Source organism: Polyodon spathula, chromosome 14 (genome assembly GCF_017654505.1).
Source record: "Polyodon spathula isolate WHYD16114869_AA chromosome 14, ASM1765450v1, whole genome shotgun sequence".
Classification (NCBI taxonomy): Eukaryota; Metazoa; Chordata; class Actinopteri; order Acipenseriformes; family Polyodontidae; genus Polyodon; species Polyodon spathula.
In genome coordinates this window covers 20747695-20774137 of record NC_054547.1, presented here as the reverse complement: position 1 = coordinate 20774137, position 26443 = coordinate 20747695, and the positions used below count along the sequence as shown (strand labels likewise).

The 26443-nt window shown below is 40.3% G+C and overlaps 1 protein-coding gene across 3 annotated transcripts in view; it reads right to left on the bottom strand.

Annotated features, from left to right (window-relative positions):
* LOC121326738 (sulfhydryl oxidase 1-like) overlaps positions 1-26443 on the bottom strand; it is a 156271-nt gene that overhangs the window by 72256 nt on the left and 57572 nt on the right. For 2 of the 3 annotated variants that reach the window (XM_041270173.1, XM_041270174.1), the window contains exon 5: positions 3652-3742. In XM_041270173.1, the coding sequence (XP_041126107.1) occupies positions 3652-3742 (91 nt within the window). Of the gene's footprint in view, positions 1-3651; positions 3743-4408; positions 4611-26443 lie in introns of all 3 variants that reach the window. The other variant, XM_041270175.1, reaches the window with a different exon arrangement.

The window sequence follows — 26443 nt, the reverse complement described above, 5'->3', positions numbered from 1 at the left end:
ACGTTTTTTCGATGATGTCGGACAGGGTCCGACATTGGACTGCAAAGGGTTAAAAATAAGTCCCATCAGGATCTGTTTATAATCCACAGAGGGACGGTTTGGTGGAACGTTTTAACCAGACCTTGAAGTCGATGCTGAGACAGTTTGTAACACAAAAGCAAAAACATTGGGCATTGCTTCTTCCCTACCTCCTTTTTGCAGTGAGAGAGGTGCCGCAGAGTTCAACAGGGTTCTCCCCCTTCGAGCTCTTGTATGGCCGACAACCTTGCGGCATCCTCGATCTATTGAGAGAGGGGTGGGAGGAGCACAAAGACTACTAAGAGATCGCCCAGATTTGCTTGGTCGTTTGGCCCAGGACAACTTCAGATTGGCTCAGCACCGACAACAGCATAATTACAACAAAAATGCACTAATTCGAACCTTTCGACCAGGAGACAAGGTAAAGGTGCTACTTCCCTCATCAGAATCGAAATTGTTATCTAAATGGCGGGGCCATACGAAGTGATTCGGGCTATAGGAAAAGTGAATTATGAAATTAGACAGCCCGATCGCCTCCTGTTTATAGCCCCAGGATGATTTAATCCCCTGTCCAGAGATTCCAAGCACAAAAAATAATTTCGAGGGGGGAACAACAGGTCCAACGGGAGCTGCATAAGGTTATTGAGGAGTTCAGCAATGTTTTTTCTGACTGGCAGAACTAATTTGGTTGAATATGACATTATCTCTCCATCAGGTGTCACCATGAGAGAGAGACTGTACTGGAACCCACAAAGTAGATGAAGTGGCGTTCGCAAAGAGGTATGGGACATGCTCGAGCTTGGGGTGATTGAATCATCCATGAGTGAATGGTGCAGTCCTACTGTCATAGTGGCCAATAAAGACGGCACCAACCGCTTCTGTGTAGATTTCAGGATGGTAAACGGTATTGCCAAGTTCGATGTGTACCCTATGCCTCGGGTTGATGAACTTCTAGATAGACTGGGAAAAGCGAGGTTTATCTCCACTCTGGCAGATCCCCTTAACCTGCAGTTCTAGAGAGAAAACCACATTTTCAACACCAGAAGGGCTGTTTCATTTTAAAACCATGCTGCTTGGGCTAAATGGTGCGCCCACTGCCTTTCAGAGAATGATGGACCAAGTTTTATGCCCACATCATGAATATGCAGCAGCGTATATTGATGCCCTGGTTATTTGCAGCTCTACCTGGCGAGAGCATTTGGCTAGGATTGCAGCCATCCTTCAGTCTCTAAGGGTGGCCCGGCTGACAGCTAACTTGAGAAAATGTGCGATCGCCAAAACAGAGACTCAATATTTGGGATTTTTAATGGGGAATGGAAGGGTGAGACCTGTAGTCACTGAAATCCAGGCTTTGGTTGATGCGGCAATCCCTAAAACCAAGACTCAGGTGAGGTCATACTGGAATTAACCAGTTATTACTGCCGCTATATCCCAGAGTATGCCACAGTGATTAACCCCTTAGTTGAAACTCACCAAAAAGAGTGCTCCAAATTTAATTAAGCTGAGGGTCAGGGGACATTTGATACTCTTAAGTGTAGACTTTGCCAGGTCCCCACTCTTACCACACCAGATTTCACTGAGATTCATCCTCCTGCATCAGATGTAGGTTTGGGTGCTGTCTTGTCCCAAAAGGTTGCTGGAGTAGAACACCCGATACTGTACATCAGCAAAAAGATGCTACCTTGGGAACGCAACTACTCCGTAGTCAAAAAGGAGTGTTTGGCCATTAAATGTGCTACTCACTCCTTATGATACTTCTTGCTGGGACACTCATTTGATCTTGTCACAGACCACGCCCCACTCAAGTGGTTAAGCACGATGAAGGGCACCAATTTCCAAATAAGTCGGTGGTATCTGGCATTGCAGCCCTTCATGTACCACATGGTACACCGTGCAGGGAAGGACCATCAAAATGCAGATTATTTCTCCCTTTAGGGGGCAGTAATGGGAAAGACAGATTCAGCCGAATGTTCCTTCGGCTCCACTCTGAGCGGTGGGATATATGACAGAAATATATTGAGTTCTGGTTGGAAATCTCCCTCCAGACCTGTGAGGGCACGAAGTAGCGAAAGGGAAAGTCTTTGGGCAGGCTGGCCGGACAGTTCACTTCCAGGGTCGGGAAGTAGGTCAGCCTGGAAGAAGGCGAGACTCCGTTGCGGGAACATATTAACCTAGAGGGTAAACGAGGTAGCAGCTGCAGTCATTTACCAAGGGGTCACGTAATCTTTTCCTTTGCTTGGTTTGTGGTTATAAACTGGAAGGACCGTGTGAGACGCAGAGAAAAGCGTAACTGAAATATTTGTGAGCGTTTTGTTTGTTTGTTCGTGTCTGTTTAAGTAACTGTCTGTGTTTGTATATCACTAGATGGCTAATCACGTATTCAGAGCTGTTGCCTTGGGCCAGCACTAAACCGGATCAACACTGCACTTCACTCACTGTTTACAATTATTATCACCCACCACGAGCACTACAGCACGCACCCAGACTGGTGACCGTGTATTGTATTATCGTGGGGCGGATAACATGCGTTATTATTTTGGTTTGCAAAACCATTTACATTATTTACCTCCATGCTTACACATCGGTGTGTATTGTAGGGGTCTTTCTTGCTTGGTCGCCAGACCAGGAATACAAAATAAAGCACCCTTTTCTAAACTGGATTATAATTATCTGCCTGTGATTATTCTTGCACTGCATCACCTCTGCACCTGTTCACTATCAGCAGCCACTTTGCCACACTTCCCACTGCTTGTGGGTTTTGTGCTTTATTATTGGTTTCGGCAGCCACACGCTGACCTATGCCTAGCCACGTTTTAACATAATTTTCAGGGTTGAATCATACCAGTGACGGGCCAACTTATCTGATGAACAGGAATTACAAGCACTAGTTTTTTTGTCTGTTTTTGGCATTCTGGTTGTGAAAAACACTAGTAATTGTCTTATTCTTGAAAAACTAGTTTTTTTTTTTTTATTGTACATGTTATGTATATATTCTTTTCTGCAACAAAAAACATGTTCTTTATTGTTTTTTTATTTTTTTTTAATACAGTTCATTAACAAACTGTATAATTCTTAACTGTCAGACAAGATGGTACCGGATCTGGAATCCAGTGCGATCCAGCACAAATGAACCCCTGCACTTATCTATCTATAATATGTTACTTTCTATGTAAAAGCAGTGGGAAAAAATTGTGTCAAAAGAGCAAGCAGCCCTTTAGGAGTGAGCCAGTGCGATCAGGAATGAGCCAGTTGCTGTGGCACCCACTATCAAGCCCCTTGTGAAGTCACTAAAATCCTACTGCTTTCCCCATTCTAGTTGATAATAAGTAGTACACACATGTATTGATTAAATGACAACTGTCACAAATCTTTAGAGGTCAAGTGGATTTACATGTCACATCACTGCTTGCAAGCAGGGCAAGCAGTGATGTGACATGTGATGCACCTGACCTCTAAACCATGCAGTGCTATCCACAATAAGTCCATTCTGTAATAATTTGTCCAGTCAGTGTAATATGTTGTGAGGAGGCACAGAGTTTGTGTAGTGCAGTTTCATTTTGAGTTGTACTCACAAGCCATAGGTTAGGAACCTCTGATCCTCGGTATCTACAGTAGAAATTTATCTAAACTGACCTCTCGGCCGACATAAGAGGAAGCTTCCTCAAACACCAGAGCCAGGTACTGCTCGCTGCTCGTCTTGAAAAAGTCACTCAACTCCGCTGCACTGCAAAGGAAAACCAAAGATACACATTCATTAATTTATTACACTTTGTACTGCGTTTATTCATTATTATCAGAAACCCAAGAGAATATTGAGCACTGCCTCAGAATTCCGGTCACCAGTAAAGGCCTGCTAGTGTAATCAAACAACCTCATCACTTAGGGTTAATAATGCACTGGAATTTAATGAAACACCATCACTGTAGTCTAAATGTATTTTAATCTCAAAGCAAGGGCATTGTATTACTAAAACAGAATAATGTATTAAACTAAATTATTTGAAAACATTTTAATACTAATAAGAGAGAGAGAGAGAGAGAGAGAGAGAGAGAGAGAGAGTTTAATTTTAAAATCTATATTGAACAACAGAAAAAAGAACAAGAAGACATTAAAGTAACTTAAATAAAACTAGTAAATTCTAGCACTGGACATAATAAACTAGAATAAAACACAGATAAATAACCAAAATATTCTAAAAATAACAACAACAACAACAACAAAAAACTAAAAACACACAAACATTTTTAAAAATTAGCTTGCCATCTTCACCCACCACATCCTCAATGCACCACCTCATCATAAAATTATCCATGTCATTCATCATGTAATAAGAAAAATCTACTTTTACCCTTGGCATCATCTATACCAGTGCTAGAAAGTCTGTTCTTACGGGATTTTATAATCGTGAGCTTTGCTTGAACCAGGGTCGTCAGCATACACTGAGAGACGGACGGGCTGGGCACAGGGGAGGGCAGGTATGACCAGGCCAGCGAGATGCCCCCTCAGCTGGTGTAGCAATGGTTCAGTGGAGATGGTGTTGAGCATCCCCGACAGACAGCAGTCCTGTCTGATCCCTCTCTGTACTGGAAAGGCTGGTTCAGACAATTATTAATCTTGACAAAGCTAAAAATATTAGAATATAAAATTGATACATGAAATAAAAACAGGACCGAGACCAAATGTCTCTCGGATACGAAATAAAAAGCCATGGTCTACCCAGTCAAAAGCCTTCTCTTGGTCAAGAGACACCAGCCCGAAATCTAAGTTAAAAAGTTTAGACACATTAAAAAGATCTCTGGTTAAAAACAATTTATCAAAAACGGAGACGACTTTATAATCACAGCACAGCAACGACACATGACACCAATTCTTCAGCTCATCTCTTTTTTTGGGTAGTAAAGTCAGTACTGCCCTGAGGCAGCTCAGGGGCAGCTCTCTCACTGCCACACATTCATTCAGCACCTGGTACAGATAATTTCCAATGCAACTCCATAAATGTTTATAGAATTCAGCCTGCAGCCCATCCAGACCAGGTGCTGTTCCATTGGAGAGCTATGTGTGTGACGATGGTTGTGCGCTTCTCCAGTGGGATGACCGTGTCTAGGCTGTAGCTCTCCTCCTCACCCAGGCGAGGGAGACCTTACAACAGCCGCTCCCTCTCCTGCTGGTTGCAGCCCTCAGCCTGGTACAGATCTGAATAAAATTTCACCATGGCCTGACGAAGCCCCACAGGGCTGGAGACCTCTCTCCCCCTGGCAGCCTCAGTGTAAGAATTTGTTTTCTTTCAGCTTCTTTCTTCTCCGAACTGAAGAAAGTCGTGGGGGAGTCCATGTGTCTTAATTCCACAAATAGATAACAGATAACAGAACATCCTCCATGGAAACTTCGTTGTCAGGCACACATCTGAACCCGTGTTTCCATGTCAGTACTTCCCGCCGGAGTGCGAGCCCGTCTACACTAACTTAGCCTCCCAAACGGCAAGGCCAATGATAGATAAACAAACAAATAAATAAATATACAATTCAAAATATAAAGGCTATAAATAAAGTTTTTAAAAAGAAAATTAGTAAAACCAAGACTGTAAAAACAGATCTGCACTATTCAAACACACCGCTCTCAGCTCAAAAGCCCCTCCCACAATCCTGAAAGAGAGAGAGAGACTGAGACTTTGCCACAATGCAATGCTTCCCTCCTTTCCTTCCTGATACAGTGTAATTATGAAGTTTGGTAAAGTACTGCAAAATGGGCCAAGAAATATTCTATCAAAGATAACTAGGTTGACCACACAGGGGTCACAATAAATCTACCGGTACAATACGATAATGGCATTTCTATTTGAGACTTATATTAGGGAAGTTACTAAAGTATCTTTTTACCATTTGAGAAATATAGACCAATTATTTCCATATCTGATGCTGAGAGACTAATACATGCCTTTGTTTAATCTACAACTGATTTATTTTAATGCATTTTTTTCTGGTGTACCAAAACATGTGGTATCCCGCTTGCAGAACACCACCACTAGAATTCTGACAAACTGGGAAAAGTGAACACATTACCTCTGTTTTGGCCTTTTTACATTGGCTCCCTTTGTGGTATAGAATTGATTTTAAGTTTTTGCTGTTAACCTACAAGGCCCTGAATAGTTTAGCACCTAGTTATTTGTAGGAGTTACTGACCCTGTATCGTCCAAACTGCTCTCTGAGATCGCAGAGTGTGAGGCCACTGGTTATTCCCTAGGGTCAACAAAAGTATAATTTAGGAGGCTGTAGAGCTCCTAAATTATGGAATGCTCTGCCTTCGTTTGTCAGGGAAGCTGGGACTGTTAGTTTTCAAGTAAAGACTAAAAATGCACTTTTACAAAAATGGCTTTCTCTTCTTAGTGGGTTTTAATGTAATTTTAAATTTGCTGCTTTTGTATTATTATGTGTATACTGTTATTTAAATGGTTTGACTGTGGCAGTTGTATGTGTGACATGCTATACAAATATATTGTGGTTTGTTCTTTTTTTCTGCTATATACTGTATAGCATTTTGTGATACTTTTGTATAAAAGCACCATATAAATGCAATAAATATACAGTGTGTATGTGTGTGTGTGTGTGTGTATATATATATATATATATATATATATATATATATATATATATATATATATATATATATTATATATCTGTGTGCGTGTGTGTGTGTGTGTGTAGAAGGGAAAGCAAATGTGATGCTTTGTGTCAAATAGCTATATAGCAATGTGGCGGAGTGTTCCAACCCTTTATGTTTATTAAGTGTTTTACGTTGTATGTAGTGTGTTAATATTGGTGTTTATGTATAAAATACACAGGTAAATATGGGTTACGAGATCAAGTGTTTAAAATGTACATTTGTATTTAGGCACGAGGATTGCACACAACTTCACGTGCAGGTAAAATGTAATATTTAAATGCTTCCGAACCTGCTCGAGGATCTTTTCTCCAAGTAGACTAGTTCCCTTGTTATTTAAATGCAGTCCATCCCGAGGACTATCTGTAAGATGGACTGCATTTAAATAACAAGGGAACTAGTCTACTTGGAGAAAAGATCCTCGAGCAGGTTCTGAAGCATTTAAACTAGAAAGGAAGGGGGGAGAAATCAACAAAAAAACAGAAGGGAGACCGCATCAAAACAAGAACAACAACTCAGGTAAGACAACCATTAAATGTATTTATCTAAATGCTAGAAGTATCAGAAACAAAATTCTAGAACTTGAAGCTACTGCACTAACAGGTAACTATGTGATAGGTGTTACAGAAACGTGGTTATCTGAGAGTGATGGGGACGAATATAATATTTGTGGGTATACACTGTATAGGAAAGACAGGCAGGACAGAAGAGGAGGAGGGGTAGCGCTATACATAAGAAACAGTCTTGAAGCCCAGGTGTTAAACCTGGACAAAGAAAATAAAACCGAATCAATATGGGTCAGAATAACAGACAAAAATTCAAAAGGCATAATAATAGGAGCATGCTATAGACCGCCAGATTCAGACGGTGAGCACAATAATCTGTTATACAATGACATTAGAAATGCGTGTAGCAAAGGAGAAGCCATACTAATGGGGGATTTCAACTTCCCCCAAATAAAATGGGAAAACCCGGTGGGTAGCGCGAAGGATGAAATAGAAATGGTGGAAATGACAAATGACTGCTTCCTAACACAATTTGTGAAGGCACCCACTAGAGGGGAGGCATGCCTTGATTTAGTCTTTTCAAATAACGAAGATAGAATAACTAAAACAGAGGTCAGAGAACCACTGGCAAACTCAGACCACAACATGGTCTCATTTGAAGTGTTTTTTAAATCCTCAAAAGTAAAGACTAAAGCTAAGGTTTACAATTTTAGAAAAGCAAACTATGAAGGCATGAAACAGAGACTAACAGAAGTAGATTGGAGTAAAATAGAGAAAACACCCACAGAAGAAGGATGGTTGTTCTTCAAAAACGTAGTACTAGAGGCGCAAAACAATTATATCCCTAAAGTAGACAAATCTAAATGTAAAACTAAATTGCCAAAATGGTTTAATAGATCAATTAAAAAAAATATTCAGCGAAAAAAGGCACTTTACAGAGCATTAAAAAAGGACCAAAAAGAAAGTACACAGAAAGAGTACACAGAACTGCAAATGCAAGTCAAAAAGGAAGTTAGAAAGGCCAAGAGAGAAATAGAAATGAACATTGCTAAGGGAGCTAAAACCAATTCCAAAATGTTTTTCCAATATTACAACAGCAAGAGAACATTCAAAGAGGAGATTAAATGTTTAAGAGATACAAATGGCAAAATCGTAGAGGAAGAAAAAAAAATAGCAAATATGTTAAATGATTACTTTTCACAAGTTTTTACAAAGGAAGATACGGACAACATGCCCCACATGTCATCCAGTTCCTATCCAGTTTTAAATAACTTTAGCATAACTGAGGCAGAAGTGTTAAAGGGACTAGGAGCTCTTAAAATAAACAAATCCCCTGGGCCGGATGAGATCCTCCCAGTAGTACTCAAAGAAATGAAAGAAGTAATTTACAAACCGCTAACCAAGATCATGCAGCAGTCTCTTGACACAGGGGTGGTACCGACAGACTGGAAAATTGCAAACGTAATACCGATCCACAAAAAGGGAAACAAAACTGAACCAGGTAACTACAGACCAGTAAGCCTGACTTCTATTATATGCAAACTTATGGAAACTATAATAAGATCCAAAATGGAAAATTACCTATATGGTAACAGGGTCCTGGGAGACAGTCAACATGGTTTTAGGAAAGGGAGATCGTGCCTAACTAACTTGCTTGATTTTTTTGAGGATGCAACATCGATAATGGATAATTGCAAAGCATATGACATGGTTTATTTAGATTTCCAGAAAGCTTTTGACAAAGTCCCGCACAAAAGATTAATTCTCAAACTGAACGCAGTTGGGATTCAAGGAAACACATGTACATGGATTAGGGAGTGGTTAACATGTAGAAAACAGAAAGTACTGATTAGAGGAAAAACCTCAGAATGGAGTGTGGTAACCAGCGGTGTACCACAGGGATCAGTATTAGGTCCTCTGCTATTCCTAATCTACATTAATGATTTAGATTCTGGTATAGTAAGCAAACTTGTTAAATTTGCAGACGACACAAAAGTAGGAGGAGTGGCAAACACTGTTGCAGCAGCAAAGGTCATTCAAAATGATCTAGACAAGATTCAGAACTGGGCAGACACATGGCAAATGACATTTAATAGAGAAAAGTGTAAGGTACTGCACGCAGGAAATAAAAATGTACATTATAAATATCATATGGGAGATATTGAAATTGGAGAAGGAATCTATGAAAAAGACCTAGGAGTTTTTGTTGACTCAGAAATGTCTTCATCTAGGCAATGTGGGGAAGCTATAAAAAAGGCTAACAAGATACTCGGATACATTGTGAAAAGTGTTGAATTTAAATCAAGGGAAGTAATGTTAAAACTGTACAATGCACTTGTAAGACCTCATCTTGAATATTGTGTGCAGTTCTGGTCACCTCGCTATAAAAAAGATATTGCTGCTCTAGAAAGAGTGCAAAGAAGAGCGACCAGAATTATTCCGGGCTTAAAAGGCATGTCATATGCAGACAGGCTAAAAGAATTGAATCTGTTCAGTCTTGAACAAAGAAGACTACGTGGCGACCTAATTCAAGCATTCAAAATTCTAAAAGGTATTGACAGTGTCGACGCAAGGGACTTTTTCAGCCTGAAAAAAGAAACAAGGACCAGGGGTCACAAATGGAGTTTAGAAAAAGGGGCATTCAGAACAGAAAATAGGAGACACTTTTTTACACAGAGAATTGTGAGGGTCTGGAATCAACTCCCCAGTAATGTTGTTGAAGCTGACACCCTGGGATCCTTCAAGAAGCTGCTTGATGAGATTTTGGGATCAATAAGCTACTAACAACCAAACGAGCAAGATGGGCCGAATGGCCTCCTCTCGTTTGTAAACTTTCTTATGTTCTTATGTTCTTATGTTCTTATGTGAGCACGGGGAATTACACTTAATTAATTCACGTGCAGTTGTACCGAGACTCCAACTGAATGATTGATTAGCAATCGAGTCTCAGTACAGCTGCATAAAAACAGCATGTTTTCACTCACTCTGGGTTGTGTGTTCGTGAGTGGAGAACAGGAGAGAGAAGGAGATTAAAAGTACAAACAATTGCTACAGCGTGCTGGAAGTGCCAGCGCGGTACTTGTTTGTTGAGTTCGTCCACTGTCTTGTTTAGTGTTGTCCGTTTTGTTTGTTTGGCCAACATGCCCTTTGTTTTGTGTGTTTTGTTTAAAACCTTTTTTTTGTGATTATTATTTACAATAAAATTCTGGATGCCGTAGCATCACAGATTCACCGCCATTCCTCATTGTTTGGAGTCTGCATTTCTGGTCTGACGTCACCCCTGCAAATCCATCCTGTTCACAAGCAATAAACAATCTGTAACTTCATTCAGCTTGTTAAAGTTCAAGTGATGTCATTCATGTGAACAAAATAACATAGGCTATTCAGCTCGTCAGCATTTGTCCGGTTCCTAGTAGCTGATTGATCTCAGAACTTTTGCAAGTTGGGTCTCAAAGAATCCAAGCGATTCTGCCTCAAAAGCATGACTAGGTAGGTAGGCCATATACAGCCGTCTATGTAAAGAAAGGTCTCCTTCCCTCTGTTCTAAGTCTAGCTCCACTTAATTTCCATCTGTGTCCTGTGGTAATGATTTGGCTTAACTATTGCCTCGTTTCCACTGCCTGGCACTACAGGCTTCGGCTGCCCACAGGTAGCCGCTGAAATCAAAGGGTGTTTCAGTGCTTTTTTCCAAACCCAGAAATACAAAGGGTACTTGGGGATTGTGGGATAACAGTGTGTTTTGTTTTAAACCCTGCCAGGAACACTGTGCTTGGAACAAAGCAGTCTGAGCAGTGGAAGCTTAAGTTGAAAGAACATTCATTGCTATTTTCATTATGGCACTTCAGAAGATTGTAGACAACCTTCTCAAGAATTGAATAAAACCTGCAATTGGATGGAAAGTGAATAGCGAGGATTTAATTTTTTCTGTTAGTTTTCAGTTTGTGTGTTCTTTTTTAAAAATGGGCTGAACACTGCTAAACATAAAACAACATGTTGTAAGAAACGCCTAATGACCTGTGCAGCTACTGACATGCCTGAAAAAATGCATTTTTTTTACCAGAGCATTACACAACCTCATCAAAACCTCCTTTGTTCTGTACGCTAAACTTTTGGCTTTTCAAGTGCAGAGGATTACACAGTGTGTAGGGCTTCCTTTAAACAACATTTTGACTAAATATGGAAACAACAGTTTAAAATAGTTACTGACCTCTGTGTCAGCCTGTAATTGTCTGATAAAGACCAGAGCGCCACTGGGCTTTATGTATTTTTCTTTCGTATCTTGACTTTGTAGGTTTTTGTGACTTCATAGACCTACCCGCGATACATTTCTACTACTAAAGTCATTTCTACTCCCGTAACTTAGTTTCAACCCTGCTCCGGTAGTTTCATTAGTTTCAAAGTACTTTTGTATGCAAATGAACATTCATTATAATATCGAAGCTTGATGTATCATCATTTATTGCAGATTTACGATTCTAGTTTGTGCCTGTTATTTTACACATGCCTCTCACTGGCGTAGATTCAACTATCTGTTCGTTTGTGAGACTTCCAGTTTAAATGTTTGCATGCATTTAGTTACTTAAAAAAAAAAGAAACCTCCAAAAATGTATTCATTAATAATAAAGCTATTCCATGTTATTACTTGGTGGTAGAATGATAGAGATATGCTTCCTTCTAATTGCTTTTAGGTAAAAACAACAGAAACTACGAGATGCTTCACAAAATCTAAATGAACTATACAGGTTATACCACTGGGAAGCAACCATTTTACACGAGATGCTTCACATAATCTAAAACAAACCAAGCAAATGACTGAACCTCTGGGATTAGCCTTTAGCCAAGTGCGATTAGCCTTCCATTTTTCGAAGCGATCCTGCCCTACACAGCTGCCGATATTAATTGCCTGCTCTCCTGTGTGTCTGTACACATGGGGTACAGACCTGATTTGTCACCTTTGATAATTTCATTTCTGCCACTGCCCTCAACACACTTTGCCTTTTTGCCACTCTTCTCTGCGGATGAAGTTGCGGTGGGTATAACGGCGGGTTAACTGCCAGGCTTTGGCTCTGGGGATGTTTAAAAAAAGAAGTAATCATCATTAGTTGTCTTTGCACTCCAGCTGCACAAAAGTAACGGTTTGAATAATATAGCAATTTGAATGATGTAGTTAATTCCATTGGTTGGCTTCTGGAATGCGACTACCACCAATTCGAGCATACATGGATGACATGACAACAATGACTGCAACAGTAGCCTGCACTAATCGGTTATTGGGCAAATTAACAAATAACATTGAATGGGCACAAATGCAATTAAAGCCCACTAAATGAAGGAGCACCTCTATAATTAAAGGCAAAGTAGTAGAAGAAAGGTTCTACATTAATGGCGAGGCAATACCAACAGTGTCCGAGAAGCCAGTGAAAAGTCTAGGGAGATGGTACGATAGGGATCTAAAGAACAAAGTTTGTGTGGGAGAAGTTAGACAACAACCAGTGGAAGGGTTGAAGAGCATAGACAGCAGCGCTTTACCAGGCAAACTGAAACTCTGGTGCTTTCAGTTTGGTCTACTGCCAAAACTGCTGTGGCCACTGACTGTGTATGAGGTTTCCTTGACAGTTGAGAAGCTGGAAGCTTTAATCAGTTCATATGTCAGGAAATGGTTGGGAGTTCCACGCTGCCTCAGTAGAGTGGGACTTTATGGTAAAGGAATACTGCAACTACCAATCTCTGCTCTAACCAAAGAGTTTAAGTGCGCTAAAGTCCGACTGGAAATGACATTAGTAGATTCACGCAACAAATGCGTAAGGGAGGCAGCACACTGTTGGATGACAATGATGGGTGAATGGAATCAGAGCCAGATCCTCTGTATACACTAAGTTTACATTATATTTATCATTTATAAATATCAGCTGTTTAAAATTTCCTAAAGAAAGTATTTGTTAGTACAGACTATTTTATTAAATTTATCCCCCCCCTGCGATGACAATCGCAAGTGCAGTGGCAGGGATAAAAACTGTACTGTACTTACTTCCTTTACACAACTAAAATATACATAGACTGAAACAAAAGTTTTCTGCTATATTCTTAAATTAAATTAAAGCACTGAAAGCATGGTTAGGGTGCAGAAATGCGATGCATATATTCCATATTAAACTTCCATATATAGAAACAAGCTTAATTTAATTCATGCTTTCTGTTTTTGGGGACCCTTTTAGTTACATTTTGATTTGTTTTCGCTGTGCCCAGTATTTTTTGCATTACACTAGTATTACATTGTAATGTTTACTTTACTTCTGGCAGTTCTAAATTTTGACTTTCGGCGTCGCGAATCTATTGATAATGAGATGCAAACCAGTGGCTTAGCCACGGGTGAGCCTGGGTGTGCCATGACCCACCCAAATCTGCATCTGTGTGAATGCCAGGTTTATGTACATTTATAAAAAGAAAATGTAACATTTATAAAAAACATTTTAAAAGGTACATATGCATGTCAGTGCTAAAGGGTAGTATACTACCACAATTTAATGCTGAAAAAAATATTATTCTCCTTGTTATAGAGGTGTTGTGAACTTAGGCCAATGTAAGGCATTTGTAAAGCATTAAAGCTCTTCATAAAAGGCCATATCCATGTCCTTTGCCTTTCTTGGCCATGGTTTCCCTTATTCAAGTTTACCATGGTAATACCCTGGTAAACGGTAGTAAAAACACAATATACCACAGTAAATCATTGTAAATTACAGTAATTAAACCATGGTAAACGACAAGTTGAAATGATAGTATAGCATTAAAGTAAGGTAAAATATGATAAAAGAAATACATAAAATTGAAAATGGTTATTTACCATAGTCCATGTGAAGTATTTAATTCATATTTCATCATTTATCAATAACCGCTTAATCCTTTACAGGTTTGCAATGAGCTGGAGCCTAACCCGGCATACACAGGGCACAAGGCAGGACTACACCCTGGATGGGATGCCAGTACATCGCAGGGCACCACACACACACACTGAGGGCAATTTAGAGTGACCAATCAACCTGACCTGGGGGGAAACTGAAGTACCCGGAGAAAACACACAATGCGAACACATTGGGGAAAACATGCAAACTCCATGCAGACAGACCCCCTAGACCAGATTTGAACCTAGGACACTGGGTTAACCACTATGCCACCGTGCCACCATTTCATCATTCAGTGTGCTGTAATAAATGGAAAATGAGTAGTAAGTCACATCTTTTGGGCATACCTTATCAATTTATTTATTTTTTGGTTTTGCTATTTAAGTTTTCATTAACTGGAAAAATGTAGTCATGCTTATTTGTTCTGCAATCATTTTATTAGCTGCTCTCCTATAAAAGGTGTCTGTCTACAGAATTGTGAAGTATTTCAGCAGCAGAAGCTGTTTACCCAAAAATCTCTGGGCCAAGTCTTGTGTTCATATTTCTTTTTGTGGGGACTTTTTTATTTTGTACAGCAACTCAGCCTGATGAATCTTAATAATCTTGTCAATTTTAAAACAAAAATGAATAGAAATGCTGAAACTGAAAAAACATAAATGGTACCATACAATACAGTGTCTAGGGCAAGTACTGGATATACACTGATGATCCTTTAAATGTTTATTATTTAACATGATTACAACATAAATAATAATATGTTAAAATACACACAAGTTCAACATGTTGCACGCAAAACTAAATGTTTCATTATCTGAGCTCAAATTTTGGCAGTTGTATTACATTCAGATTGTCATTATGTTCTAACAGAAAGCATTTACTCATAACCATATTGACTCTTATTGCAAAAATTTAAGAACATTTAGTAACCTGTACAGAAAGCAATTTGTCTTCAACATATGTATTGTAAAGCTATATTTTGGATTTGCTTACTTTCAGTTTCTGTACTAACAAAAATGACATGTGTATTGTGTTAAATCCATATTGCATTGTCCTTCACAAGTGCAATATGGATTTAACACAATCAGTTTGTCTAAGCTTATAAATGATCCATCTACCAAACTGACACAAGTCATGGGACCCGATCTTTGATCTTGGCGCAATCCCCTCACTAAATTTGTGCCTTGCAAAAAAATAGTGCTTTGGCACAAAATGAGAGGTATTCCAAAACGGCACAAAGCAGTTGCAAGACATTGGAATATAACAGTTTTTTGAGCAATTCACAAATCTGTTTGTGCCTCGCAAAACCATCTGCGCATTCACTACCAATATAGCAACTGCACACAACAGCCAAACGAGAATGCAGAATGATAGACAGTCTCCATTAGTATTGGCATTACCCTGACAAGCTGCTATCATTGGTGTTGCCACAGTATGTACCGATACGACAGCAGACGAGATCACACACTACATCATGCACACATACATACAGACCATTCAAATACACAATTGGCTCCATAGCTAGGTGCTGAGTTTTCAATTGAATGCACTGATAACGCCACTGTTTTCTTGAATACGGACAGTATTGCATCACAAGGAAATACTATATAGGTTTCTTTAAAGTTCAGCTAATCCGACATAGCTTATGTTTTTGAAGTAAAATAATAATAAAAAAAAAGGCTTTGGATACTGTCTTTTTTTTCTGAATGATATATATATATATATATATATATATATATATATATATATATATATATATATATATATATATATATAAGTTGTGCCGTGACAAAGTCTACTGTGGTAGCACACTCTCTGATTTGTAAATGTCATGTGTTCATTCACCTGCGAAGTAAACATCAAACATTTTTATAAACACAATACACAGAAATGCGGTATGTTATTCATTCTACTCACCCATTTGAACATCATGATTAAGCACAGTTTGTAAGGTTTTGAGTGTCGCCAGAATGGGTTTTTTTGTTATGACATTTTTTTGTAAGAATAATAATTAGTTTGAAATACGCTCCTAAAATGTTAATTGTAGCCTCCTATGATTTCTCAATAAATGAACAGTCTCTGTACAATTAGCAACATCGACATTCAGCACACTGGACAGCTGCCTAAAAACGGCCAGAAACTACAGTTAACAGAACTGTTTGTCCTGCCTCAGCTAACTTTTGATTGGACTGCTGCAAAGAAAATACAGGTCTTTGATTGGTTGATTGTATCACCAGTCTGACTTTAGGAAAACATCAGAATGCCTTTCACAGCAAGAGTGTCCTGTCGGTGTTTGGCTCTCTGAACTGCAGCTGCCCACCCCTCACCCGTAATGCACAGCAATCTATGGAATAACCAAATAAAGCAATGAGCCACAAGATGGGTGTATGATGTATTTATACAATTAATTTACAGATGTGTGGCAACACACAGCAAAGATAACAGACAGGACCCCCCTCCCCTCTTCATCCTTCTCTCAATCTTCATTTCCATACTTTGATGGTATACGTTGGATGCTGATAGGCCTGTGGAGCAGTGAAGAACACATATAACTGTATATGTAAACACACTACCGCTGTCCATCATATCAATACAGTGATAAAACACATAACTGATCCGTGTGTGCGGATGGGGGAGGGTTGGGGTTCTATACTATTGTACCCAACTCCAGAGTGGACTGTTACTCCGACACTATTTGAGCCAGCGGTGCGCAGTTATTGGAACTAGCGCATCGCAATTATCGCGCAGATATTGGTATATTCAGACGAATTAGGGCTTTCACCCAATTCAAATTTGATTGCGCTATGTGCATATTGAATGTCCACCTAGAATACATTTGCATGTTTTAATTACTGATGCATTATTACTGAGTGCATGTTTCCACACTCGTCTATTGGGCATGGGAATACAGTATAAACGTCACTATGATATGAACATATTATATATGTTATAAACAAAAAAAAGAGGCTTATTGCTTGTATATTTTTGCCGCAAATTGACTATGGTGATGCAGTATGTAGGTTTGACTCACCATCAACTTTAGATAAACTAGACTCGCTATATCATGCAGCATTGAAGTACAATACAAATACAAGATTTAATACTCATTGTATATTATACTATTTGGTAGGCTGGACTTCTTTAGCTTTACGCAGGTTGAAGCTCTGGTATATTCCGGTATATAAGGCTATTCCATGTAAATCATATGAATATAAATATTTAAATGAATACATTATAGCTTCCCATAGTAACCATAGCCTCAGATCAATTTTTTTTTGCATTTTAAAATCCCAAATTTGTGTACTGAGGCTTGTAAAGGATCCTTTACTTATTATGCCCCATGGTCCTGGAATGAGTTCCAGCCCAAACTAAAGCTGCAGACCCAGACATCTTTATTGCAATTTAAGAGTAAACTACATGATTTCGTGACTGAGAGTTGCAATTGTTTTAAATAGTTGACTACTTTTGATTATTGTTTTAAATGTGATTTCTTAATTGTATTTTATTGTGTACTTGTTCTTGTTGTTCGATTTACTTGCTGCTACCTGCTTGGCTAGGTCTCACTCGTAAAAGAGGTTTTAATCTCAATGTGACTACAAGGATAATAAATAAATTATATATATATATATATATATATATATATATATATATATATATATATATATATATATATATATATATATATATATATATAATTTCCTGGTATTGACTGTTGATCTACTACAAAACTTAAAAAAAAATAGGAAGATATTGCATAGTCGACAACCAGTTTGGGGTCATACAATTACTAATATATTTGTGCACAGTTTTTGCTAAGGCTTTGTTGGGCACACAAGTCGTCGTCTTATATATTATAAATTATAAAACGACAACTTGTGTGTCTACAAAAAAAAAAAAAGTTTTTCTGATTAAGGTGTCTAGAAGGGCTAGTATTCCGATAGTAACCTAATACTAAGTGGGTACTCAGTATCACGTTTTCGGAATATTGGTATCCAGAAGACGGACGGATTCATTCGGAATATCCTGTTTACATGGCATGGAATAACTATTCAAATTTTCCACTATTTCGAACACAACTGGAATCCTGATAGAACAGCACAACTGGAACAGGTGCCCAGATAGCAATATGGGGACAGTCAATCGCACCTACCACGCCCGACAGGTGCGCGACCTCAAAAAAAACCTGCATTATCTCCTCACTGTTTGCTCTGGTACTGGGGAATTTAATATGTTCCTCAGCATGTCACAGCAACGTTTGTCTGTTTGTAGTCAGTGCTGGAATGGTAGTGCGCACGGAGTTAACGCAGTCCTTTTACAATCCTTATTTTGCGCGTCACAAACCTGGTTGCATACAAGAAGTAGCTTCTTGTATGCAAAGAAATACTTAAATATCTGAAGTGGTACACATGTTTGTTGAACCACCAGACCGCTAAACGTTCCGGAGCTGTCACTTTTGGGCCAGCACAAGCTGGAGCTGCACTGCACAAACTGATACAAAATAGCCTGTTATCACACACTCCGGACTGGTGACCGTGTTTTAGTATTGTGGGGCAGATAACGCTTATTGTTTGGGACTGTAAACCTGTTTATTTTGCCATACGCATTGCTGTGTATTGTCAGAGTGTTTTCTTTTTGGTCACGGATTAAAAATGAAACCCTTTCCAAAGGGATTACAATTGTCTGTGATTACTCCTGCACTGCTTCACCTCTATATCTGTTCACAATCACCAGCCACTTTGCCACATATCTGTGTTTTAGTATTGTGGGGCGGATAACGCTTATTGTTTGGGACTGTAAACCCGTTTGTTTGGCTCCGCGCATTACACATTGGTGTGTATAGCCAGAGCGTTTTCTGTTTTGGTCACCAGACCCGGATTAAAAATAAAACCCTTTCCAAATGAATTACAGTTGTCTGTGATTACTCCTGCACTGCATCACCTCCTGACCTGTTCGCAATCACCAGCCACTTTGCCACACGTGTTGTCAGACACGGGATGGATCGCAATGCACTGGCGGAGCTGCTGGAGGCGCTGGAAAACAGACGGGACGCAGAGGACAAAAGGAAGGAGGAGCGCTACATGGTGCTCATTGAGCGGGTAGGGCTGGCAATTTCCACAGTGCGAGCCCCTACCACAACAACAGTAATGTCAGGTGATGAAGTTGTCAGCGGAGGACGACCTGATGGCGTACTTGATGGTATTCGAATGTCTGGTTACCACTGCGGCTTGGGCGGGGAGTTCTGGGCAAGCCAGCTTGGACCCTGCCTGATTGGGGAAGCTCACGCAGACTACAAGGCGATGAGCGACCTCAACGCTGCCAACCATGACCTGGTCAAACAGGCCATCCTCCGCCGTCTCAACATAATGGCAGAAACCCATCGGGCACAGTTTAGGGAGTACCGAAGATCCCCAGACACACCCCAGGGTGGTTGCAGAGAAGTTGTGTGACCACATGGTACACTGGCTGACCCCAGAAAATAAGACCATGGTATAGATGGGGGAAGAAATAGTGGTGGAGCAGTTCTGCCATGTGGTCGGCGCCGATACCCAGGCTTGGATACGGTGCCACAACCCTGACACCCTGGAGGAGGCTGTGAAGCTGGCGGAAGACTCCGAAGACTCCCTATCTTCTGCCCAGATCGGGATACTGTTGGCCCCAGCCATTCGGAGCATTCGACCCTTACCTCTCTTCCAACACCACCCCCGCCATCAATCCCAGGACTCAGACCTCCGAGACCGCTGACCCTAATGGGCCCCCTTGCCTCCCCCCCATGGGACCAAAGTTCGCTCCCAGCTGGGGTAGAGGTGCTGTCCCTGTCTCGTTGCCATACCAGCAGCAGGACAGATTCTTAACCCGTTCCCTCTGTCCCCCCGATTTGTTTTAGGTGCAACCAACCAGGACATATGGTCGGGAGTGGCCTTGTATGATTGATGTGGTTTTAGCTAAAGTGAAAACCTGTGTATTAGTGGAAATGGGCAGTGAGCAAACCTTAATAAGGACAGCTCTCCTGGGCGGTGTGTTGTGGCGGCCACGAGGCCAAGTGGCCATCTCCTGTATGCATGGAGGCATGCCGGCATACCCCAGCCTAAAAATAAACATATCAATAGGACCAATAAAACATCACCTGGTAGTAGCGCTGGCGGAAAGGTTGGCCAAAAATCAAAGAATTGATGCAAATAATGGCAGTGTCTCAGCCGCACACGTAAACATGGCAGAAAAAAAGAAAACGGAACAAATTTGTGATGCATTTCCTTTTCACACTGAAATGTTTTCCCCTATTTTCTGTTGTAGAAAAACGAATAAGGAGAGACGGACCGTGAAATGGGAGGGAGCATCTTTGAGACAAGGCTGGGGTCTGGTGGAAGAGTACTTGAATGGTAACAAACATCAGTCCAAGGGAGTTGGAACACAGTGTGACTGAGAGAGCAAGGTTACTGGGCCATGCAGGGCAGATGCTATTCCGGCCCCTCTCAATATACCGGACATCTATTACTCAAGCACGGACATAGTGTGGGGCCAACACAATGACCCGTCACTAGTGCACGATTGGGGGCAGGTCTGGTCTATTGAAGGTAAGGATGTTGATGGCGCTGGGGCTCTAGTATATCCACATTTCAGTATCAAGGGCCAATGACTGTATAGAGTAGATATAGCCGCGGGCACAGGACAGCCTGTAACACAATTATTGGTTCCCTCGTCTTGTCGACCAAGGTCATGAGGCTGGTTCATGATATCCCTTTTGCGGGGCACCTTGGAGCTTGGAGCGGATATTGGCTTGATTCTATTGGGTAAGAACATAAGAAAGTTTACAAACGAGAGGAGGCCATTCGGCCCATCTTGCTAATTTGGTTGTTAATAGCTTATTGATCTCAGATTCTCATCAAGCAGCTTCTTGAAGGATCCCAGGGTGTCAGCTTCAACAACATTACTGGGGAGTTGATTCCAGACCCTCATGATTCTCTGGGTAACAGGAAGTGCCCCGTATTTTCTGTTCTGAATGCCCCTTTGTCTAATCTCCATTTGTGAGCCCTGGTCCTTGTTTCTTTTTTCAGTTCGAAAAAGTCCCTTGGGTCGACATTGTTAATACCTTTTAGAATTTCGAATGCTTGAATTAGGTCACCGCGTAGTCTTCTTTGATCAAGACTGAATAGATTCAATTATTTTAGCCTGTCTGCATATGACATGCCTTTTAAACCTGGAATAATTCTGGTCGCTCTTCTTTGCATTCTTTCAACAGCAGCAATATCCTTTTTGTAGAGAGGTGACCAGACATGAACACAATATTCAAGATGAGGTCTTAGTATTGCATTGTACAGTTTTAACATTACTTCCCTTGATTTAAATTCAACACTTTTCACTGTATATCCGAACATCTTTTTGGCCTTTTATAGCTTCCCCACATTGTCTAGAAGTCAACAAAAACTCCCAGGTCTTTTTCATAGATTCCTTCTCCAATTTCAGTATCTCCCATATGATATTTATAATGCACATTTTTATTTCCTGCATGCAGTACCTTACACTTTTCTCTATTAAATGTCATTTGCCATGTGTCTGCCCAGTTCTGAATCTTGTCTAGATCATTTTGAATTACCTTTGCTGCTGCAACAGTGTTTGCCACTCCTCCTATTTGTGTCATCTGCAAATTTAATAAGTTTGCTTACTATACCAGAATCTAAATCATTAATGTAGATTAGGAATAGCAGAGGACCTAATACTGATCCCTGTGGTACTCCACTGGTTACCACACTCCATTCTGAGGTTTCTCCTCTAATCAGTACTTTCTGTTTTCTACATGTTAACCACTCCCTAATCCATATATATGTGTTTCCTTGAATCCTTCCTGCGTTCAGTTATATTCAGAATTAATCTTTTATGCAGGACTTTGTTAAAAGCTTTCTGGAAATCTAAATAAACCATGTCATATGCTTTGCAATTATCCATTATCGATGTTGCAGCCTCAAAAAAATCAAGCAAGTTAGTTAGACACCATCTCCCTTTCCTAAAACCATGTTGACTGTCTCCCAGAATACTGTTACCATATAGGTAATTTTCCATTTTGGATCTTATTATAGTTTCCATAAGTTTGCATATAATAGAAGTCAGGCTTATTGGTTTGTAGTTACCTGGTTCAGTTTTGTTTCCCTTTTTGTGGATCGGTATTACGTTTGCAATTTTCTAGTCTATCGGTACCACCCCTGTGTCAAGAGACTGTTGCATGATCTTGGTTAGCGGTTTGTAAATAACTTCTTTCATTTCTTTGAGTACTATTGGGAGGATCTCATCCGGCCCAGGGGATTTGTTTATTTTAAGAGCTCCTAGTGCCTTTAACATTTCTGCCTCAGTTATGTTAATTTAAAACTGGATAGGAACTGGCTGACATGTGGGGCATGTTGTCCGTATCCTCCTTTGTAAAAACTTGTGAAAAGTAATCATTTAATATTACTACAAACGAGAGGAGGCCATTCGGCCCATCTTGCTCGTTTGGTTGTTAGTAGCTTATTGATCCCAAAATCTCATCAAGCAGCTTCTTGAAGGATCCCAGGGTGTCAGCTTCAACAACATTACTGGGGAGTTGATTCCAGACCCTCACAATTCTCTGTGTAAAAAAGTGTCTCCGATTTTCTGTTCTGAATGCCCCTTTTTCTAAACTCCATTTGTGACCCCTGGTCCTTGTTTCTTTTTTCAGGCTGAAAAAGTCCCTTGGGTCGACACTGTCAATACCTTTTAGAATTTTGAATGCTTGAATTAGGTCGCCACGTAGTCTTCTTTGTTCAAGACTGAACAGATTCAATTCTTTTAGCCTGTCTGCATATGACATGCCTTTTAAGCCCGGAATAATTCTGGTCGCTCTTCTTTGCACTCTTTCTAGAGCAGCAATATCTTTTTTATAGCGAGGTGACCAGAACTGAACACAATATTCAAGATGAGGTCTTACTAGTGCATTGTACGGTTTTAACATTACTTCCCTTGATTTAAATTCAACACTTTTCACAATGTATCTGAGCATCTTGTTAGCCTTTTTTATAGCTTCCCCACATTGTCTAGATGAAGACATTTCTGAGTCAACAAAAACTCCTAGGTCTTTTTCATAGATTCCTTCTCCAATTTCAATATCTCCCATATGATATTTATAATGTACATTTTTATTTCCTGCGTGCAGTACCTTACACTTTTCTCTATTAAATGTCATTTGCCATGTGTCTGCCCAGTTCTGAATCTTGTCTAGATCATTTTGAATGACCTTTGCTGCTGCAACAGTGTTTGCCACTCCTCCTACTTTTGTGTCGTCTGCAAATTTAACAAGTTTGCTTACTATACCAGAATCTAAATCATTAATGTAGATTAGGAATAGCAGAGGACCTAATACTGATCCCTGTGGTACACCGCTGGTTACCACACTCCATTCTGAGGTTTTTCCTCTAATCAGTACTTTCTGTTTTCTACATGTTAACCACTCCCTAATCCATGTACATGTGTTTCCTTGAATCCCAACTGCGTTCAGTTTGAGAATTAATCTTTTGTGCGGGACTTTGTCAAAAGCTTTCTGGAAATCTAAATAAACCATGTCATATGCTTTGCAATTATCCATTATCGATGTTGCATCCTTAAAAAAATCAAGCAAGTTAGTTAGGCATGATGTATAGCACTACCCCTCCACCTCTTCTGTCCTGCCTGTCTTTCCTATACAGTGTTATCCCACAAATATTATACCTTATCCCCATCACTCTCAGACAACCAAATTTCTTTCTCATATCACAGTTACTTGTTAGTGCAGTAGCTTCAAGTTCTAAAATTTTGTTTCTGATACTTCTAGCGTTTAGATAAATACATTTAATGGTTGTCTTACCTGAGTTGTTGTCCTTGTTTTGATGCGGTCTCCCTTCTGTTTTTTTGTAGATTTCTCCCCCCTTCCTTTCTAGTTTAAATGCTTCTGAACCTGCTAGAGGATCTTTTCACCAAGTCCACTGGTTCCCTTTTTATTTAAGAGCAGTCCGTCCCATCTATACAGATAGTCCTTGTTGTGGAATGTGGTCCAATGAGCAAGGTAGGTGAAGTCTTCCTATGTGCACCACCGCGTTTAGATTAATTTTTTCCAGCTGTCCATATGGTCCTTTGCAAGGTGCTGGCAGTATCCCAGAAAATACCACAGTTTTGGTCTTGTCTTTTAATTTCCTTCCTAGCTCTCTGAATTTGTTTTGCAGGGATTTTGGTCTGTCTCTTCCAATGTTGTTGGTACCGATGTGGATGACTACTACTGGGTCGTCTTCTGTTTATTCTAGGAGCCTGTCCACGTTCTCGGTGATGTGCATGACAGAGGCTCCTGGAAGGCAGCACACTGTTGTAGTAAGGGGGTCCAAACTTCTTTATCGTTATCTTGATGTTGGTTTTGCTCATCAAAATTTTGAAGTGGCTCAAATTTGTTGGATGTTTTGATTTCTGGTGGTTGTGTTTGATGAAGTTTCTTTTTCCCTGCTTCTGCCTACCTGAACCCAGCTGTTCTGACCTTCTATTTCCCTGGTGGCTTTCAGTCTGTCAGGGGTGGTACAGACTTCCATGAATTGTGGGTGTGCCAGCTCCTCAAGATCTTGTTTCTGTCTCATTTCTTCCAGCTTAATTTTTTTTTAATGAAGTTTAGTTTCTTCTGCAGCTGTCAACCTGCTTTTAAACTGCTTCTAAACTGCTCTGCACTTTTCAACGCCTGTACTTCTCCCACACTGTCGCTTCCACTCACTGTCGCTGGGTAGGTCTTCATACTGATGTGTCGAGATATGTAGCCACATGCCCAGACTGCCAGCAAGTAGCACTGGGACGAGTGCGCCCTGCCCCTTTGGTTCCACTCCCTTTTAACGCATTACAATGGACATAGTGGGCCCTTTGCTACCTTCTCACTCAGGGTATACGCATATATTAGTAGTGGTAGATTATGCAACGCGATACCCCGAGGCAGTTCGCTTGAGATCCACTAGTGCCGCTGCAATAGCCAACGAGTTAGCACAGATTATGGCCAGGAGGGATCCTCAAAGAGATCTTGATTGATCACAGAACCAATTTTTTGTCTAAAACGTTACAGCAGGTACATAAAATATAAAAAATGCATCCCATCAGGATGTCTATTTATCATCCACAGACGGACAGTTTGGTGGAACGTGTTAATCAGACTTTGAAGTCGATGCTGAGATGGTTTGTAACACAAGAGCAAAAACATTGGAGCTCTTGTACGGCTGACAGCCTTGCAGCATCCTCGATCTGTTGAGAGAGGGGTGGGAGGAGCACAAAGGCTCATCAAAAAATGTAGTGAAGCATATGATCCTACTAAGAGATCGCCTAGATTTGGTCGGTGGTTTGGCACAGACAACAGCAGCATTACAACAAAAATGCTCTAATTTGAACCTTTCGACCGGGAGAGAAGGTAAAGCTGCTACTGCTCTCATCAGAATCGAAATTGTGTGCTAAATGGCAGGGGCCATATGAAGTGATTCGGGCTATAGGGAAGGTGAATTATAAAATTAGACAGCCCTATCACCGTAATGAACGTGAAATTTATCATGTAAATTTATTAAAGCCCTGGCAGGCAAGGGAGGTCTTGTTTATAGCCCCAGGCAATATAGAGGATGATTTAGGCCCCTGTCCAAAGACTCCTAGCACAAAAATCATTTCGATGGGGGAACAATTGGTTCCAGATCAGCAACGGGAGCTGCGTAAGCTTATTGAGGAGTTCAGCAATGTTTTTTCTGACTTGCCCCGCAGAAAGAATTTAGTTGAATATGACATTATCTCTCCACCAGGTGTCACCGTGCGAAAGAGACTGTACCGGATCCCAGAAAGTTGACGAAGTGGCGTTCGCAAAGAGGTATGGGACATGCTCGAGCTTGGGGTGATTGAACCATCCATGAGAAATTGGTGCAGTCCTATTGTCATAGTGGCCAAGAAAGACAGCACCAACTGCTTCTGTGTAGATTTCAGGAAGGTAAATGCTATTGCTAAGTTCGATGCATACCCTATGCCTAGGGTTGACGAACTTCTAGATAGACTGGGAAAATTTACCTCCATCTGGACCTGACAAAGGGATACTGGCAGATCCCCTTAACCTGCAGTTCCAGAGAGAAAACTGCATTTTCAACACCAGAAGGGCTGTTTCACTTTAAAACCATGCTGTTTGGGCTACATAATCACAGATTACAATAATGAATCATTTTTGCAACACGTGATAGCTTAAAAAAATTGACTCAAACCAAAATGTTAAACTTGATACACAGCCAGGTCATACTGTACTTAGGAGTTTCAAAAGATCTCTCAAAGTAACACCGGTTAACTGATGTTGTATTACAAAAGCCATTGTTAATGTTATAATGTGTGAAGATTTTA